The sequence below is a fragment of the Cotesia glomerata genome, linkage group LG9, assembly GCF_020080835.1.
Source record: "Cotesia glomerata isolate CgM1 linkage group LG9, MPM_Cglom_v2.3, whole genome shotgun sequence".
In the NCBI taxonomy this organism is placed as follows: domain Eukaryota; kingdom Metazoa; phylum Arthropoda; class Insecta; order Hymenoptera; family Braconidae; genus Cotesia; species Cotesia glomerata.
In genome coordinates, this window is record NC_058166.1 from 15,888,715 (window position 1) to 15,911,240 (window position 22,526).

At 27.2% G+C, this 22,526-nt stretch overlaps 1 protein-coding gene across 4 annotated transcripts in view; it reads right to left on the reverse strand.

Moving 5' to 3' along the window:
• LOC123272164 (protein Skeletor, isoforms B/C) overlaps positions 1-22,526 on the reverse strand; it is a 74,199-nt gene that overhangs the window by 47,737 nt on the left and 3,936 nt on the right. For 2 of the 4 annotated variants that reach the window (XM_044738865.1, XM_044738862.1), the window contains exons 1-2: positions 13,535-13,642; positions 10,038-10,398 (exon numbers count right to left, since the gene is read on the reverse strand). In XM_044738865.1, the coding sequence (XP_044594800.1) occupies positions 10,038-10,089 (52 nt within the window). In that variant the 5' untranslated portion in view covers positions 10,090-10,398; positions 13,535-13,642. Of the gene's footprint in view, positions 1-10,037; positions 10,399-13,534; positions 13,643-22,526 lie in introns of those variants that run through there. The other 2 variants (XM_044738863.1, XM_044738864.1) reach the window with 1 other exon arrangement.

Consider the following 22,526-nt stretch of genomic DNA (forward strand, 5'->3'; position numbering starts at 1 on the left):
TTATATAAGGTAAAAGCCATAATAGATGATCATGTACCATTATATGATCACTCTATGTATTTGTATACCTATATTTGTGAATATAGATATACAAATACACGTATATTGTCCGCCACGCGAAGCGGGCGGGTAACGGCTAGTTACCCGAGTCGAAAAAATAAAACGTAGATTGAACGTATTAGACGTTGAAATCGTCGGTTGAACGTATTAGACGTTTAAATCGTCGGTTGAACGTATTGAACGTTAAAATCGTCGTTTGAACGTATTGAACGTTAAAATCGTTGGTTGAACGTATTGAACGTTAAAATCGTCGGTTGAACGTGTTACATGTTATAATCGTTAAAAACATTAGTTAAATCTTTATAACTCCACTATATATTATAGTAATATTCATTATATAGCAGTGCTTTATCATTTCCAAAGTTTATTCTTTCGATTTTCAAAACATTTAAAAAATTTGAAGTCATTGATTAGAGGACAATATAATCATGGGCTAGAGCTTGGTAAATAGAAAACTTAGCGCAATATTTATTTATTTTAGAAATTCTTCCTATGCAAAAATAAGAAAATTCTTATTCACTTTTTCTATGTATTGCTTTAAATACGAAGTTATCACGGATAAAAAAATTTGCAAACCAAAATATAGTTGCTATTAGTCTATCATTTTACAAGATTAAATAACCAATATAAATAGTATATTACACACCGAGGGAAGTAAAGTAAGAAATGTCTCAGATCACATGTAATTGTTGGCCGAGGCGAAGCCGAGGTCAAGAAACATGTGATCTGAGGCTTTCTTATTTACTTCCCGAGGAGTGTATGCTATTTTTTTGCTCGACGAAGGCAGAAAGTGGCAATTTCGTTTAGCGCAGCGGGCCGAAATTTGACGCTTTCTGCCCGTCGAGCAAAAAAAATTTATTCTATATTAAAAAAAAAAAAAAAACATTTCGAATGTTCATTTATTATGGACAACTTTTTCTGAAAATTTAAATGAAAAATTTAACGAATAAGTCAGAAAATCTCTAAGAATTAAACATGTAAAGTGTCTTTGAAATTAAGAAACTGGTTAATAGAAAATCTCTTCTGTAGTTATTTTGTAGAAATTTATTTACAACTGAAAAAAAGGTATACACTCATGAATTAAAACTAATCATTCTTTAAATAATAAAAAATTTTAACAAAAACATGAAATTATTCATTGTAATACCACCGTAAGTTTCTTACAAAAATACTGAAATAAAATTACATCCATGAATCATTGCTGAATAAAGACAAGAAGAAAATTAAAGTATCTCGATAATTATTTTCCAAGATTTTTTCGAAAAAAAAAATAAGTCACTATAAAAATTTTCCTCGTAACAAAATTATCTTTTTAGGTTTTACAGAAATGAGCTCGAATAAATAACAGTTTAATTTGATTCCAGCAAAAAAAAATTAGAAAAACGGTTCACCCTTGTTATTGTTTCATTTTTTATAAATACTTACCAAATGTCCGGCTCGTTGACATTCGATTATCCACAATCGATATTCAAATTCGAGTATACAATCGATTCTGTCGGTAAGTAACCCACAAACAATCGATCAGTTGAGCAATCGATTAATCTCATCAAAAGCTAAGAAGTTATATGCTACAAAATCATAATACACTAAATAATTTTAGTCTTTAGAAGTAAACGTTTAATTTTTCTACTGCTCACTATTAATATTTGAAACTGATTTATAAGACCAGATTTATAAAATTAATGTTTGAAATGTATTTTACATAAATATGTAAATCGCGAGGTACAAAAATTGATGAGAAGTGAATAAAATCTTTCGAAGTAATCACGTGGTAAAATGGAAGTCATACTAACATTTCTTGTTTTCCGAACCTCTGCGTATTTTGAAAAAAACATTAGAGTCAATTTTTCAAATACCGTGTAACCAATAACTTTTAAATTCTGGTGGTGCAGAATTTATAACACTAAGCGTCACAAAATAAAATATTGACTTTTTGAGAGATTTTATTTAACAAGAAGTCAGAAATTTATAATTATCAACTTGAATTTAACAATACATTAACAAAAAAAAATTTGTGCCGCTTGGGTAATGCTTTTTTTAATATAGCAAGCTCAATTAAATTTTTTACAATTAAAAATTAATTTCTTTCCCAGTATTTATAAAATATTGCAATATAAATCTTCTTTTTATATGGTAGTAGGTCGTCCAAAAGTCTAAAAAAAAAAAAAAAAAAAAAAAAAAACAATCAATTCAATCTAATGATCGGAACCAGCCTCAAAGGAGACTCGAGTCATGAACAACGGCTCAAAATCTGGTCATACCAGACTGAGAGCTGAGTCTCAGTCCAGCCTTTAAGTAAAACCTTACATCAGATATGACCCAAATTTTGGCAAATTGAAGTTAATCTAAAACTCAGTCAATGATCAAATTTGATGATTCCCACCTGAAATGACAGTTTAAATCTCACTTTCGATACGTTAAAAACATTAAATCTACGACTTGAACATTCAATACGTTCAACTGACGATTTTAACGTTCAATACGTTCAACCGACGATTTGAACGTTCAATACGTTCAATCGACGATTTCAACGTTTAATACGTTCAATCTACGTTTTATTTTTCGACTCGGGTATGAATAAATAAAAATGAAAAATCTTGCATTATCTTAAAAAAAGCCCCAGCAAGTCGTTATCTTGATGAGAATCCCCCGTGATTGGCACTAAGTGAAGTGAATTCCGTTGAAGAGTAAAAACGAGAGACATATCGATGGATTACATTCCCCGTCCTCTTTTAAACTCATTGCATTGATCTCTCGAGATTGAAAGACACACAAGTATGAGCGAAAATATAACGAGCGTAGTCGGTGGGGCGGCTGCGGCCGAGGGGGTGAGTCTTAATGCATTTGGTGGAGCACCCAGCCAGGACGGTACGCATCAACAGCCACCCTTTTCGCAAGCTCGGCATTCAACCTCTCATCTCCCGTCATCTTCATCTCTATTCCATCTCCATCTCCGTCGGCCCCATCGCTTTCGCACTTGGGGCCCACTTCCATTCACCCGCTCCACTTCACTTCACTTCCATTCTTTCCACCATCAGACCTACCATCACCATACCTAAATTACAATTTATACATTGTAAATCTTGCACACACTCTGATATTGATATTGATAACAAACTTGGATTTAAATCGGCTAGATCTCAGATCTATTTTAGCGAATCCATTTGCTTTGCATGTTTACGTCTTTGTTAAAAATTCTCCAGCGCATTTTTCATCCATCGCTATTGTTTTAAATGTATTGTGACCCACAGTGCAATTTTATTGTTTAAAATAATAAAAGGCTTTAAAGAAATACGCGGGAGTGAGAGTGCCGCTGCTGAAAGTAGGCCATGGCTTTACTGTGCCCCTCTTATTTTTTTTTTATTTTTTAAAAATAATGATAATAATAAAAGTTACAACTAATGTACCGAGATTTTTTTTTATGTTTTATTTTATTGAAAAAAAATTTTTTTACTTTTATTTAAAAGTAAGACAAAATTTATATTATAAGTTGAAAATTTTGAAATTAAAATTCGGGGATATATTGGAGATATAAAAAAATTTCAGTATTTTTTACTGTTTAGACAGAATTTTTATTAAAAGTTGAAATTAAAAATGTTATTAATTTTGGAGTCAAAATAGATCTTTAGTTGAAAGATAAAATTGTAAACATCAAAAATTTTAAATGTATTTTTGGCTCTTAAAATTAAAAAAAATTTTTTTTTACAATTTTTCAATTTTTTTTTTATGTTAATCAGCTAGTTTTCTTAGAAAACCTCCTAGAGATATTCTACAAGAGCTAAAAAATTAATTTTTTGTAAAAAAAAGAAAATAACATGATTAATGTGAAAAGTCACTTATATGTGTCCATAAATTTTTAAATTAATCAATTAAAAATGTTCTTCAAAAAAAAAAAAATAATTAAAAAATTACTTTTTTCGTATTAAGTTTGTATTTTAACTCTTTGATAATAAGGAAGAATTCACGGGTAATTAATTTTCTTGGGTAGATCGATAGATTTAATCGATTTTTAAACAAACATTTCTTCCCACTTTCTAAATTTTACGAATTTGAATTTGATAAATTTTGATATTTTCTAAACACTTTTGAGTAATTCAATCCCTTGAGATAAAATCTTTGACTCTATTTCAAAATAACTTAATGTCAAAGGTAATACTTGGAGATCGACTTCTATTCCGGCTGCCGGATGGCCTTTATTTATAATGTTGACACCTCTTTGATCACAGAAAATTGAAAACCTGGATCTGAAGTTTATAAATAAGTCGACAGTCATTTTATTTGAAATACAGACATTATCTCACAGTTTACAATAAACAATAAAATGGCATTAACCAAATTATCTTAATTTTAAACTTAAAATTTTCTTGAAGTAATACCACTCCAATTTTCTTGAATATTTTCTTTGATCAAATAAACTTTTTATTTCTTCTGGAAAACAAATCTACGCAATAAAAATTTTATAACACCGATAAGCGAGATTTATGATTCACTTACAGAGAATTGATCATAAATCTTTGTCGTCTTCAAACTTCAGTTGAGAAAATTGAAAAGTTACAGATTTTTTTCTATTATTTTTATTATTATTATTATTATTATATCTGATAATTTTTCAAAATTTTTTATCAAATAGAAAATTACAATTGAAATTCCATTCATGGAAATATTAAAAAAAACTCAATATTTTATAAAAATATTCACAATAATAATTAATTTCTCAAGTAGCATTTTTAGACAATAATAATAATAAAGATTAAAAATTAATTAAATTTATAATTTTCATATTTTTTTAACACTGAAATTGGCATCAAAAATTTTTATAGTTTATAAGTTGATTAATTTAGCTACAGATATTTAAATCATTTATCTGACTTTATTTTTTGGATGTATTAAATGTATTAAATAATAAATAATTAGTTACATATTTAATTACCGAGCCAGGAATCGAACCTGGATCTTCCCGAACACATGTCAGGTGCTCTAACATTTGAGCTACTGCTTTAAGGAGGAACACCACTGTGAATTTGGGGATCGGATTTTTTTTATTTTATTAAGGGTACATTAAAGATTATTACGCTGAATTTTTATTAAAAAATATTTAATCATTACAAAGTTATTAACAATCTCGTAGAGCACTAGAAAAAATTTCCCCCTCCATGGTCGGTTCGATAACTCAAAAACGGATCATCTGAAAATAAAAACCCAAATTGATTTTTAATCAGTAAAGATGTAGTTATCGTCGCACGTACGGAATTTTGAAAATTTTAATTTTTAAAAAAATGGCGACTGATTGAAAATTTTCTCACTATTCTTACTGTTTTTTTTTTTGTTTTAACCCGGCTAAAAAAATCTCTAAAATAAAAATTTTTCAAATTCCGTACGTGCGACGATAACTACATCCTTACTTATTAAAAAGTAATTTGGGTTTTAACTTTTAGATGATCTGTTTTTGAGTTATCGAACCGACCGTAAAAGGGGGAAATTTTCTCCAGTGCTCGACGAGATTGTTAATAACTTTGTAATAATTAAATATTTTTTAATAAAAATTTAGGGTAATAATCTTCAATGTACCCTTAATAAAATAAAAAAAAAACCGATTCCCAAATTCCTTTATTTTCCCTGTCAAAAAAATTCCTGAAAATCCTCTCTTTTTTTCGATCGTCACAGTGGTGTTTCCCCTCAATTCAAAAAATTTTTATAATTTTATTATTATTAAAAAAATGTGTTCAAAAAATTCTACATGAATAAATTAATTTAAAAAAATTAGAAAAACGGTTGACCCTGAAGGTCATCCCTGCAACTTCCCGCTAATTCCGTTGATACCTGGCTGCTTTTTTGAGCTCTTCGAGCTCAAAAGTACAATCTGTGTGTTGTTTTAAGCTCTCCGAGCTCAAAAAGATACCTTTTCTATGCTTTTGAGCTCTTTGAGCTCAAAAGTCTGATAGAAGTTTCATAGAACACTATTTTTTGAATGTTCATACCGCAATAACTTTTGAATTAATGAACCGATTTTTACGCGGTTGGCGGCATTCTACGCAGTTTTTTAAGCCTTATAAAGAATTTCTAAGTTTCAATTGGTCAAACTAGAAATTTCGGAGTAACCCCCACGAAAAAAATTTATAAATAGAATATAAAAAAAATATATTTCATTTTATACCCAAAATATATGTGAAATATATTTGAATTATATTCAAAATATACTTGCATATATTCCAAGTATATTTCAAATGTAAGCAAATTATATTCATCTATAAGTCATCTTGTCATACATCAAAAATTATCTTTGTATACTAACTACTGTACTATTAACCCTGTTAATGGCCTAGGCTGTTGGGTTTGTTTATTAAATAAATAAATAAATAAATAAATATTCGGTTTACTGAACTTTTGGCCGTTTTTGGTATATGAGAAATATATTTCAAATAAAAGTAAAATATATTATTAATGTATTTATTTTATATGATAAATATAAGTTATGAAATATAACCGGAACATATGAGAAATATACTTACTGTGTATGAAAAATACAAACTGTAAAATATATTCAAAATATATCCGAATTATAATTTTTTTATATGAAAAGTATGATGAAAATATACTGAAATTATAGTTAAAATATATGCATCATGAGTCGTGCAGTAGATAACTTATTCATATAAATGAACATTGATGCTGGTCAGTTTCTAGGACATCCAAAAATTTCAGACATTTAAAATTTTAGTACATATTTCAAATATAATTTTCGTATATTTGTTATATAAAAAAATTATAATTCTAATATATTTTGCAGCTTATATTTTTCACATACAGTGAGTTTATTTCTCATATATTTCGATTATATTCCATAACTTATATTTATCATATATAATAAATATATTAATAATATATTTTAATTTTATTTGAAATATATTTCTCATATACCAAAAACGGCCAAAAGTTCAGTAAACCGAATATAATTTGCTTACATTTGAAATATACTTAAAATATATGCAAGTATATTTTTAATATAATTCAAATATATTTCACATATATTTTGTGTATAAAATGAAATATATTTTTTTTATACTCTAATTATAAAGTTTTTCCGTGGGGGAACTCTGAAAAAACACTTTTTTCGGTTTTCTTTCATTCACGATATCTCTCGAACGAATCAACCGATTTTGACCGGATTGGCGGCGATCGACGTGGTTTTTCAAGGTTGAGAGCTGATTAGTTTTTGGAATCGATCGGTTGAGCCGTTTAAAAGTTATCCCAAAAAAACCACTTCAGAAAAAATTTTTTTTCCTACTTTTTTTTAGATTTCTCCAAATTTCTCAAAATCTATCGGTTCGAATCGGTTCAAATTAACAGGAAATCTAAGTTTGGCGAAGCCCTTTCGAATGGCACCAACCGCGATGAAATCGGTTCAACCGTTCAAAAGTTATAAGAGGTTTACATACTTACACACACACACACACACACACATACAGACAGACATAGTGACACCCTCGCGGGAATAGTCAGGAAAGCTTCCTAGGACCTCAAAACGTCGAGATCTGATGAAAACTCGATTTTCGAAAAACGGGGTAAAACCAATAACTTCCCGATTTTTGAAAATTTTCAATTTTCTTAGCAGGAAGTTAAAAAAGTTTTAAATATTCTTTATATTACACTGATAGAAGGATTTATTTGTATTAAAAAAATATTTGTTAATAGTTAACAAATCATTTATTAGAGACCATTTTTTAGTATCAAACAAATATTTCTTAGTATTTAAAATGATTTGTTTGTATTTAATAAATCAGATATTCATTTATTAAATATTAATAAATCTTTTTAAATACTAAGAAATATTTGTTAAGGACTAAAAAGTGGTCTCTAATAAATGATTTGTTAAATATTAACAAATATTTTTAACTATAAACAAATCCTTCTATCAGTGTATTATTTGTAATAAAAATTTTAAAAATTGTCAAGTGTTTACTAACTTCAGTATAATAATTGTATTTCAGCTCATCAAGAACAATTTTTTATTTTAGTAAAAATGATTTCTTGAATTGAAACTATTGAAAACTTTTTTTATTACTATTATCCACAGATTCGGTAGAATCTGGCGCCAAGTTCCGTTCAAATCCGTTGTAAACGGAGCGCCAGACTACCGACTGTGTTTACTGTAAGCAGAACGGTATTTCGAGGTTGCAAAATTTTATTTAATTATATGGTTCTCCTTTTTCCAAAATAATATATTATAAAAGTAATTTATACTTTATTTTACTGATATTAATTAATTATAATCAATTATAACACTTAATTCACTTAAAATTATTAAATTTTATCAGCACAAACTATAGTAAGCCCAGAAATTTCGATCCTGACTTTTTTTCGATGGGGAATATCAGCGCCACAGACTAGATAAAATAAAAATGTGTAGTAATCCTTCCTATAGACACGCAACTACAGTAAAAAGTGATTCATAGCTTGCATCTATGGCCGCCAGGGTGCACTGGAATTACATCTACATAAACTGTAGCTTTAAGGGGATAGTTTGCAGTAAAAAATGCAGTCAACACGAGATTTAAGTTGTTATCAATTGTAAATTTTCATTATAATTACAAAAAATACTAAAATCTGAACAAAAACAGTTTCACTGTAAAAAAGTCGCACCAAGTCCACGTTCATACACAGTAAAAAATTTTTCGTCATTGTGTAAAGCGTAAAAATGTTTGTGTAGAATTTAACATTTTAGTGTGTAGAAATTAACATTTTAGTATGTTGATTCAATACAATAGAGTGTTGATTCAACACAAATTGTGTAAAAAAAATCATCAACACAAATTTTTGTGTTAAATTTGACGAAAAATTTTTTACTGTGTAAGACTATTAGGAAAAATCATTTTTTTTTTCTTTACAAAAAGATACAAAATAAAAAAATTAAAAAATCCAAGTAACCGATATGATTGTTTTTGATTTTCGGAAATTAAAAAAAATTTTATTGTAAATTTAAAAATTAAAAAAAAAATTTTAGAACGTACTTGGTGTGCGTCATTGTCTATTTCAATTTTTTTAAAGTCCTAGTAAATAGATTTTACGAATTTCATTAAAAGTAAAATATTTTGCAACCGCGCACACTAAATACGTTCTAAAATTTTTTTTTTAATTTTTAAATTTACAATAAAATTTTTTTTAATTTCCGAAAATCATAAACAATCATATCGGTTACTCGGATTTTTTTATTTTTTTATTTTGTATCTTTTTGTAAAGAAAAAAAAAATTTTTTTTCCTAATAGTCTTATGAACGTGGACTTGGTGCGACTTTTTTACAGTGAAACTGTTTTTGTTCGGATTAATTGTTAATCAATTAATAATTACAAATTCGCATCTTCTCGCACCCCCTCCTCCCCAAAAAAATACCAATCAATAATAATTCCCCATAAAAAATACACAAAACTGCTTATATACTTCACATAGAGTTCACTAATAAATTATTCCACATCCTCATAAAAAGTATCAATTGAACTAGATACTCTACACTGTGGTTTATTGCACAATAATCCATTTTAATCTTCTATTACAAAACTATTGCACCAATAATATTCATCACTAATAAAAAAAATCCCAACTTTCAATTTTCAAAGCTTTCTTCCCAAAAAATCACTTTTATTATAATAATTCCATAATTTAAAAATGAAAAGCTACTTCAAAATTATTATTATCACTTCTAATACTAACAACTACAATAATAATAATAATTACAATTATAAATCGATGATTGTTTACAAAGCCTGTATTACATACAAAGTGAAAGTCAGGAAGAGTAAACGATTTCACTCTTGATTGCCGCGGGTGAACGTTTAAAAAATTTCTCTATTAAAACGGGTAATGTATAACAACAATTATAATTACAATTACCGCTAATGTATTCCCTTTAATTTGAAAATAAAAATTAATTAAAAAAATTTAACCATAAGTGTTATTTTAAATAATTAATGAAAAAAACTCACCAAAATCAGCGCCGAGGAGAAGAAATAGCAAGCAGAGCCAGAGGATCTCCATTGTTTCTTGTTTAAGGTCCGGGCGATGTCTTGTTATTATTTAATACAACCGAACGGCACTTCCAGGTCACTCTACACACTCTTATTAAATCTTATGTATATGTAAGTGGGATTACACATAACCACGTTAAATCACAGATATAAGACACACGCATCAGCGTACAACCGAGGACATCCTCGTCCTCTCTCTTTTGATCTCTTTACTTTTATTTTTATTTATATTTATATTCAAATTTTTCATCGAATGAGATTCATCTGGCTCCGGGACTTTAAGACCACCGCAAAGACACCATTGACACTCGCTACTGATCTATCAACAAATTTTTAAATAAATAATTATTAATTTATAATTTTTTATAGTAATTAGGAGGAATTTTTAGAAATAACTTGGACACTTCCGACGATCGCCGAAGATTTGTTACGACTGACACCTCTGGAAGTGAAAGGGTTTTCATGCGGGATACATTTATACACTGAAAAAAAAAAAAAAAAAAAAAAAAAAAAAAAAAAATTGAATCAAGCAAAATTTAGTTAAAATAAGAAAAATATATGTTTAAAATTTTTTTACTTAGATTAAAATAATTAAGATTTTTAAAATTATTTTTTTGGTTCAAAATTTTTATCCAAAATTAGCTCTGATACAAGAGAAAAAATTCTTGGCTCAATAATTTTTTCATTCAAGAAAATCGTTTTCTTCTAAATGGTATTCTTCATGGGGAAAAATAAATATTATGTTTAAAAAAGAATTTTTTGACTTAAAAATTTGTTAAAATTAACAATTCAATGTTTGATTATGATTATTTAACTTAGAATCTTTAACTTATGTTCATTAATTGCGTCATTCATCCCCCACGAAAAAAATTTATAAATAGAATATAAAAAAAATATATTTCATTTGATACCCAAAATATATGTGAAATATATTTGAATTATATTCAAAATATACTTGCATATATTCCAAGTATATTTCAAATGTAAGCAAATTATATTCGGTTTACTGAACTTTTGGCCGTTTTTGGTATATGAGAAATATATTTCAAATAAAAGTAAAATAAGGCGCGCAGTAGCCCTATCGGATCCGGCCCTTGCTTACCAAAGCATTGGACCGGGTTCGAGTCCGGCGTACACCAATGAATATTTTCAATATTTAAGTGTATTATTCTGCTCAGCCCAAAAAATAAAACGAGTTCCAATCTCAAAAGTTTACTCCCTACCGTAGTCGCTCATGACCTTAGTAGTTTATGCGACTTTAAACAAATTAAAAAAAAAAAAAAAAAAAAAGTAAAATATATTATTAATGTATTTATTTTATATGATAAATATAAGTTATGAAATATAACCGGAACATATGAGAAATATACTTACTGTGTATGAAAAATACAAACTGTAAAATATATTCAAAATATATCCGAATTATAATTTTTTTATATGAAAAGTATAATGAAAATATACGGAAATTATAGTTAAAATATATGCGTCATGAGTCGTGCAGTAGATAACTTATTCATATAAATGAACATTGGTTCTGGTCAGTTTCTAGGACATCCAAAAATTTCAGACATTTAAAATTTTAGTACATATTTCAAATATAATTTTCGTATATTTGTTATATAAAAAAATTATAATTCGAATATATTTTGCAGCTTATATTTTTCACATACAGTGAGTTTATTTCTCATATATTTCGATTATATTCCATAACTTATATTTATCATATATAATAAATATATTAATAATATATTTTGAATATAATTCAAATATATTTCACATATATTTTGTGTATAAAATGAAATATATTTTTTTTATACTCTAATTATAAATTTTTTCCGTGGGGGATATTAAATCGATTTAGTTAAATTAAATAAATTAAAATAATAGGAAACTAATAAAATAAACTGTTTTGTATAACTACCACTATAATATTTGTATACTTTTTGTAATTGCAATTCGGTAATTATAGCCTTGGCATAATAAATAAATAAATAAAAAATTCAATATATTAATTTTTTTTAAGAAGAATATCAATATTTATCATTATTACACAGAAAAAAAAATTATCGATTCAAGAGAAAAATTCTTTAACCAAGAATATAATTTTAAAGAGGGTAATTGTCTTGAATTAAGACGAAAAATTCATAAATCAAGAATTTTTCTACTCAAATCAAGAATATCAAGTTCTTCAAAATTATAAACTTGATTCAAGAATATTTTTTTTTTCTGTGTATGCACGTAAAAAAGAAAAATTAAAAAATTAAAGTTTTTTAGAGTAAAAACAGACCCCTCGTAGAAAAAACTGTAAGTATTACACTTTTCACTGTAATAATTAAAACTATATCTTGTAATAATTCAATAAAAATTAGAAATACCAAATTTAACAGCTTTTAATGTATTTTTAGTTGCATGAAACTTTAACTAGAAATTACTTATTATTTTTCAACATTTATTGATAAATTAATAGTCAATAACTGAAACTTTCAATGAATAGTTTTATCAAAATAAATTTAATCTTAATTATAAGAATAAAATTTAAAGTGTGAGCTATTAATTATCGAGAATATTAAATATTCTGTGAATTGTAAAAGCTGAACCTGTAATTCTGAAATTCTCAAGCTCAGTAATAAAAATCTAGCAAAGGATTTATACGAAAAATTACAGTGTGAGATATTAAAGTGAGAATGAAATTGAAAGGTTTAAACCTTTTACAATAATAATAAGTCAAAGATTTTAAATTAAACTGTAATAATTCACTCTAGTGTAATAATTTAGGTACTCTTTAAAGTGTAATGATTCCGCTCTAATTTCAAGAAACATATTTTGCAATATAATAATATTATTAATAATAATAATTAATATATTAATTAATAATATAATAATATTATTAATAAATAATACTGTTAATTTATTAATTTTTTAATTTTTTCTAGGCATCGCCAAATAAATTTATTATTTTTATTTTTGTTTAATTTTCGAGCCAAAATTTCAGAATTAAAAAATTTATAATTTAAGAAACATATTAATTATTGTATAATGCCAATTGGCGTTCAAATGAATAAATAAATAGATGAATCAATAAATAATTGCTATATATCTTAGAATTAATCTAATTTTTACAGTTTTGCACTAGAAGGACTTGTCTGGTATTAAAAAATTAAATTTTTCCACTTTTAATTAAAGATTATTTTTCTCAATTAAAATTATTTTTTTTTGTAGTGTACTAAAAATTGTAAAAAATGTTTAAAAATAAAAATTGATCTAATTAAATGATTTAAATTTATATTAAAAAAAAATTAGCACAGTAAATTATAAAAAAAATGTCCACAAAAACGAAAGAACGTAAAAAATGTTTAAAAATGAACATTGAAGATCTAATTAAATTATTTATATTAAAAAAAAAAAATTAGCACAGTAAATTATAAAAAAATGTCCACAAAAACGGAAAAACGTACCGAAATCATTGGGGGGCGCAAAAAAGGGAATTAGCAGCCGCGGAACGCACGCGGGTGCGTCGCGCGCGTTACCGACTCAAGGACTGACGTTAGGGGTGAAATATCGTCGACGTAATATCTATTGGCCACTCTTGGTACTGTATACTTCTGCGTGGAAAGCTCCACCTACTGGGAGGTGTGGGAGGAGTACCCACGACTGGGGTTCAAGGTATGTACAGGTACATAGAGCTTTTCTCTATTATATATGTATATATATGTTAAATATACTTATGTAGATGTAGGTGTATGTATTTGGCGGCGAGGACGAGGATGAGGTTGTAAAGGTATATAGCACAGTATTGAGGATGAGAGCTTTGAGCTTGCGCGTCAAACATTTACGCTACCCCCTTTACTACTTTTTTACGATTTACTATTTTTGTTGTTAAATCTTGTTCTAATTCCGACTTAAATTATTTTTATCTCGATTCTTCTGCCTTTTTTTACGAGTCGATAATGTTGCTGTTCTTTTTTGAAAGTTAATGCATAGCAGGGATTCTTTTTTGGCAAAAAAATTACGCCGGGGTTGTTGTATGGATTTTTTTTTTTTTTAAGAGAGAGAGTGGAGGGTTTTATTTTATTGCGAGAAGTTTTTAGATTGTTGGAAAGATTTAAATTAAATGGGGACGAGGCTGGGTTTTAATGGCACTGATGTAAAATGTTGTACTAATCCTTGAATTTTTTGATAGTACTTTGGTGAGTTTGAAAGAACAACTAGGAAGAGATTGAGATTTTTTTGAGTTACACGGAAAAAAGTAAACTGTAATATTCACTCGGATTCCGGTTAATTTTTATAGTTTCAAACAGTAAAGTGGACATCGGGGTGGCAAAAATATAAATATTACAGAACTTAATGTACACGGAAAGAAAATTGAAGGAGTTTTTACTATTTTACTATTGTAATTTTTACTACATAAAATAGTAACGGTGGACTATACTTCTCATTTAGTAATTTTTACGATCTACTATTGTAAATTTTATCCAACAAATAAGACTAGCAAGAGTCTTAAAAAGTCGGAACTATAGAGCAAATTATACAATATGTGTTTGTGAACTTTACAATTTAACTATTGTAAAAATTCACAGTTGGTTTTTTTAAAAGAAATATTAGGGAGGGAGAGAGATAGAAGGTTGGACTAATTGGTACCTGTACAGTAATCGAAAAAAGAAACCGACATTTTCGTGCTATCTAGGAATCGAACCCAGAACCCTGTGTTGGCAGCCAGAGACTCTCCCTCTACGCTATCTGAGGTAAACTAAGACATATATCCTTTAACATTTACATAAACTCGGAGTCTAGCGCTGTGCACGGCCATCACTCACACTAATTGAGAAACATTCCAATTCAACTATTGTAAAATTTGCTATAGTTCTGTTGGAAAGATACAGAGGCAGCACTGGAAATTTTCATCTCTTACTTTTTACAATAGTAATATCGTAATTTTTCATGAATAAATAGTATTTTTTCTTCTAAAATATTTGACAATTAATAGTAATAAAAGTATAGTCCAGCTTTACAATAGTTGTATCGTAAATTTTCCCAGAAATTTTTTCCCGTGTAGAAATTATAAAAGCCACAATTTATAATTTAATATCTAAAATAAGTGATTAGTAGCTGTCACTATAGTAAATAATGACTCTTTCATCTTAAAAAATTACAGTTTCAAACAGTAAAAATTGCCATTTCAATATATAGTCGATATTATGAGGAGAAGGGGAACTCAGATGAAAGAGAAGGGGGTCTCACTCTGGGAGAATTGAACATTTGAAACAGTAAAAATTATACTTTTAAAATATACATTTTACCAGTCCAAGCAAGTCAATAATTACAGTTTGATTTTTAGCGTTGCGTTTCATATTTACCATTTTACTTTGTAAATATTGACGTTGCTTGTATTAGAAATTTACTAACTTTATTTTATACTTTTTACATATAAGATCATTTTTTAGGTACGAAATGATAAATATCAAAGTCTGAATTCTTAATTATTATACTTTAACATTTTAGACATTCACATAGCGAATATTACTGTTTGAAATAGTATTTTCTTCCATGTAAAGAGTAAATTGTAACGTTTAAATGGTAGATATTATAAAGTGAATAGTAAAATCACGATTTTACTGTTTAAAATGGTAATTTTTAGCAGTTGATCATTACTTATTATAAATCGACTGTTATTTATTACAGTTTACTTTTTTCCGTGTGTCACTATAGTAAATAACGACTCTTTTATCTTAAAAAATTACAGTTTCAAACAGTAAAAATTGCCATTTCAATATATATAGTCGATATTATGAGGAGAAGGGGAACTCAGATGAAAGAGAAGGGGGTCTAACTCTGGGAGAATTTAACATTTGAAACAGTAAAAATTATACTTTTAAAATATACATTTTACCAGTCCAAGCAAGTCAATAATTACAGTTTGATTTTTAGCGTTGCGTTTAAAATTTACCATTTTACTTTGTAAATATTGACGTTGCTTGTATTAGAAATTTACTAACTTTATTTTATACTTTTTACATATAAGATCATTTTTTAGGTACGAAATGATAAATATCGAAGTCTGAATTCTTAATTATTATACTCTAACATTTGAGATATTCACATAGCAAATATTACTGTTTGAAATAGTATTTTCTTCCATGTAAAGAGTAAATTGTAACGTTTAAATGGTAGATATTATAAAGTGAATAGTAAAATCACGATTTTACTGTTTAAAATGGTAATTTTTAGCAGTTGATCATTACTTATTATAAATCGACTGTTATTTATTACAGTTTACTTTTTTCCGTGTGTCACTATAGTAAATAACGACTCTTTTATCTTAAAAAATTACAGTTTCAAACAGTAAAAATTGCCATTTCAATATATATAGTCGATATTATGAGGAGAAGGGGAACTCAGATGAAAGAGAAGGAGGTCTCACTCTGGGAGAATTTAACATTTGAAACAGTAAAAATTATACTTTTAAAATATACATTTTACCAGTCCAAGCAAGTCAATAATTACAGTTTGATTTTTAGCGTTGCGTTTAAAATTTACCATTTTACTTTGTAAATATTGACGTTGCTTGTATTAGAAATTTACTAACTTTATTTTATACTTTTTACATATAAGATCATTTTTTAGGTACCAAATGATAAATATCAAAGTCTGAATTCTTAATTATTATACTTTAACATTTTAGACATTCACATAGCGAATATTACTGTTTGAAATAGTATTTTCTTTCATGTAAAGACCGGTAGAGTCTTTTTCTATATTTGTATAATTTAATTTTCTTATGCTTATGTAACTACCAAAGTTACACCTAATTAGGTGACTGAATGGTAGTTACGGACAATGTTTTGGATAGCTTAACTGGTAGAGCCTTTGGCGCGTAACCAAACGATCCGGGTTCGAGTCCCGGTCTGGGCTGTCTGAATTATTTTTTCGGTTACCGAAAAATTCCTACTGAGTAAGGTCTCCCCTCCCCCCTTTATCCTTTATTTCCCCAGTTCCCAAATTTGTCTTTAATGACAAATTTAGCTATGAATTATGGCTAATTACATATTTAAATAATGCTGTGAAGCAGGAAAGAATTGGAGTTACGGTAATTATTACGTGAAGCGTTCCACATTCATGTAACAGGATATTGGTAGGAAAGGATTGAGAAAGGAATGTGGAGAGGATCATCTTAATGTGAGTTTATAGAATATGCGAGAAAAAATTATTAGATAGCTCGGACTGGGATTCGAACCCAGAACCTTCCGAAGACATGTCGGCTACTCTACCATTTGAGCTATCCGGTCTATACTAAATTTCCTTTCGCTTATTCTATATACATTAAGCCACACCGTCCATCTTACGGCAAGCAATAATTAAAAAATTAATGTGAAATATCATGCATTGATTTTGAGTGTGAATGCAGTACAAAAACGTCATTAGCCATTAAAGATCTTCTTAATCCAAATTTATAACATGATATTAACGATGAAAATCATTATCAGTAATTAAAAAATTAATACAAAATATCATGCATTGATTTTATGTGTTAATGCAGTACAAAAACATCATTTAGCATGAAGAGAAACTCTTAATTTATATTTCAACATGATATCAATGATAAATATCTCTGTCAATAATCAAAACATTGATATAAAATAATGATCTATCGATTTTCAGTGTCAATGCACCCTAAAAATTATATTTTATGTGTTGAAACACTGTGAATATCAATCATAACATAATTTAATGATCAATGGTACTATAAGTAATCAAAATATTGAATTCAAAATATTATATATTGATTTTGAGTGTCAATGCAGTGTAAATATTTTATTTAACACATAAAAATACTTTTAATTTTAATTTTTCACATGATATTAACCATAAATATCACTATCAATAATTAAAACATTGACATAAAATTATTATGTATTGATTTTGAGTGTCAATGCACATTAAAAATTTTATTTAATGTTTAAACATATTAGTAGTGTAAATTTAAACGTGATCTAGATGGTCAATATCACTATTAGTAATCAAAATATTGTTTTAACAATATTATATATTGATTTTGAATGTCAATGCAGTGTAAATATTTTATTTAACGCATAAAAATACTTTTAATTTTAATTTTTCATATGATATTAATCATAAATATCACTATCAATAATTAAAACATTGACATAAAATTATTATGTATTGATTTTGAGTGTCAATGCACACTAAAAATTTTATTTGGCGTTTAAAAATATTTATAATTTTGAACGTGATCTAGAGGGATCAAAATTACTATCAGTAATCAAAATATTGATAAAAAACGATTATGTATTGATTTTGACCGTCAATGCAGTCTAAAAAATCAATAATCTTCATGAAATTACTCAATTAGAATTTTACTTCGGTTATTTTTATACTTAAGATATAATAAATTATTATTATTTATAAAATTTGATCATAAAATTGCTTTTCAAAATAACTTATCTTCCTTAAAACAATAAAAAATAAAATTTTCTAATTTATTATGTAAATTAAAAAAGTAAGTATAATAAAGTACTTGAAATAAAATTTCTTCCAAAAATAATTGACGAGCATTAAAATAACTCGTGCGTATAAAAATACCCCGAGAAGTACGAATACAAAAGAATAGAAATGGTATCGAATTTATATACATTTTTATTTTTCTCAACTCGATCGGTACACACAATAACAATAAAACTAATAATAACAATAATAATTTTACATATATACATATATATATCGACAAAGCAGAGAAGGTAATGCGGAAAAAGCTGATCGTGCGTTCCTCGACGAGATCACGCTCGTGAATTCGAAATGAGGTTCTCTTTATTTCCATGTTATGCCAAAGTCGAATCTCCCCAGCGTGTACTGGGCTGACACCGACACCTAAGTCTTTATTCCCATCCGGAAGCGCGACACTTTGTTACCTCATTCCTATTCCAGCGGAGGAAATTCCTCGCAAGTGATTCGACTCACCCCCGTATACTTTTACTCTTACTTCTCGGGTTAAATATCTTAAATATTTTATTTCAATAATTAACTTTAAACTTACTTTACTTCTTATTCTATTTCTATATCAAAGCTGGCTAATGAAAATATTTCTCTTACTTTTATTTGTAAATTCAAATTAAATTCTTGCTTTTTTTTATTTACGCTTAGTATAAATATAAATCTTACTACGGCATTTGTCCTCATGTCATAACTATTTAAAAAATACCATTAAAAATTTTTTCTAATCTTGAGAAAAAATAATTTTAGCTAAATTTGTGAATTTTTTCAACAATAAAGTTATTGAAAAAAATTTCAATTTTTTTCAACTAAAAAATGGAAAATTTCAGAAAAAAAAATTTTTCTCTCATACTGAAAAAAAATAATAATTTTAATCAAAAGAAAAATTGTTTAAAATAAATTTCTTAATTCAAGTTAAATTTTTTTTCTGTGTAGTGTAGAAAAATTTTTGATTGAGACAAACGATCGATTTTCTGTAAAATTCATCAGCTAGGACCCATAATCACCTAATTTATACTAACAACCTTGCAGTCACTATGTGACTGCCGTGACTTGTGAACTATAAATAAATGAAATTTTGCTTGAATAAATAATGACTTTTGTTAAACTGCACTGTGCTTTTTTAACTATTGATGTTTTTAAAGATATAAGCTCATCCTGATGTTACACTCATCAAGAGCTTTCATTTGAGTACCCACATGCATTTTGATATATTTTTCATATATTTATATATATAATATATATATATATATATATATATATATATATATATATATATATATATATATATATATATATATATATCAAATATATGAAAAATTGATGTGGGTACTCAAATAAAAGGTCTTGATGAGTGTAATATCGGGGTGAGCTTATAACTTTAAAAATGTCAATCGTTCTCAAGATACAAGGTCATTTCTTAATTATTGACATTTTTAGAGATATAAGCTCATCCCGGTGTTATACTCATCAAAAGCTTTCATTTGAGTACCCACATGCATTTTGATATATTTTTCATATATACATATATATATATATATATATATATATATATATATATATATATATGTCGGAGAGGCAGGATCTTTTGTTAGAGGTTCAGCATTTTGTGATTTACCCATTTTTATTATTACAATTAATTAATATTCCCAATTACAATAAGATCAATTATCAAGAATGAGTAGGTAAACTCGTACAAGATTAATTTAACTTAGAATGCTAACAAAATTATAAATATCTTGCAATAGACCGAGACTTAGGAAATAACGAATTCGCGATCACCAGGACGTCCGTTCAATCTCAATTCCAAATCAAGACTGTCTTTTCCCCAACTATTCTCAAATAGTCTGCCTGCTGCATATTTCTCTTTTCCATATTAATTTTATGATACCTCTATCGTCCTGAGATCCCGACTACGTTGACCACCATGTGCCTACCTAGGCCTAAGCCTACCGCAATAAAACAATTTCGTTAAAACTTATTTTGCAAAATATTAAAGTAATAGTACATTTCTTAAAATTACTAAAAATAGAAATATCCTAAAGAATATTCTCATCACTTTGACAGAAAATACTTCGCTGTACTTTATTCTCCGACATATATATATATATATATATATATATATATATATATATATATATATATATATATATATATATATATAATATATATAAATATATGAAGAAATGATGTGGGTACTTGAATAAAAGGTCTCGATGAGTGTAATATCAGGGTGAGTTTATATCTTTAAAAATATCATTAGTTGACAATATAGCAATGTCAGTTCTTAATTATTGACATTTTTAAAGATATAAGCTCATCTTGATGTTACATTCATCGAGACCTTTCATTTAAGTACCCACATGGCAATTTTTATATATTTTATATATATAGTATTCGTAAAATATATATATATCTAAAACATATGAAAAATTGATGTAGGTACTCAAATGAAAGGTCTTGATGAGCGTAACATCGGAATGAGCTTATATCTTCAAAAATGTCAATAGTTCGCGAGATACAGGGTCATTTCTTAATTATTGACATTTTTAAAGATATAAGCTCACCCCGGTGTTTCTCTCATCAGAAGCTTTCATTTGAGTACCCACAAGCATTTTGATATATTTTTTATATATTTATATACATAATATATATATAAATATATGAAAAATTGATGTGGGTACTCAAATGAAAGGTCTCGATGAGCGTAACTCCAGGATGAGCTTATATCTCTAAAAATGTTAATATTTTACAAGATACAAGGTCATTTCTTAATTATGTATCTAGAGATCGAGCATTTTCTAATGCAGCCTAAATATTTATCATCATAAATATTTAATCTCTGTTAATTATAATAATTGATTAGATATAGAAACTTTACTTTATTCAAAGTCACACTATTATTCAAATTTTCACTCTGTCAAAATTTATATCATTGTAAAATTAAGTAGCCCTGTTATTAGCCCTTTGGGCTGTTGGGCTTATGTAAAAGCAAATAAATAGATAATAAATTGACTGCATTAATTTAACAAATTTTTTTTTTTAAATCAAAATTTCTTTTTATTTAAGTAAAAAATACTTTTATTATAAATAAATAAGAATAAAAATCTACTTAAACATAATTTTAAATCTAAAATTTGTCATTTTTATTTTTTTAGACACTTGCTCTACTCGGAATGTTTTTAAAATAAAAATAATCAGTACATTACTCATCAGTCTAGTGTAAAATTAATGCCGACAAGTCACGTGTCGCCACGAATGTCCATTACAAATGAATAAAACGTTAAAACTAGTGTACTGAGAGAGTAGGGCCAGTGGCTTTGTCCCAAAAGTTTAATATCCGCCGATGATCGGTTCGAGTCCAGGCCGAGGGGAAAAAGACACTGAACGACCAATATATATATCTGTCTATCTATCTATATATCACCGGAGTAATAGAAGGGTGAGTTATAACATATAGACAGATATATAGATATAAAGATATGTATAAAGCGAATACGCGGCTTATGATCGTACGATACGCGTGGCTCGTCATCACATAGCACAAACCATCCTCTATCTTCGCCCTCCACCCTCTATATATACATTTATACATATACATATATATCTATAGAGTCTACATCGCTTTATCCCTCTAAAGTGCGCGGATCGTTCGGATAAATACGCGCGTGTTACTTATCGATAGAAAAATATTTTAAATATTCTTTAAGCTCAAGGCCAGTGAGAAAAATAATTTTTTTATTGAGTTTGCTTGAAAAAATCGATGGAAATTATTTTTATTAGTGTGGTAGTAGATAATAAATTATTTTGAGGAAAATTTTTACACAAAATGGATTTAATTAAATGAAAATTTAGATCGAATTAGTGATTTTAAAAATAAACTTCTGTTTATTTATCAATATTTAAATATTTTAAAGTACCAATTATTTTTATTATTTTTTA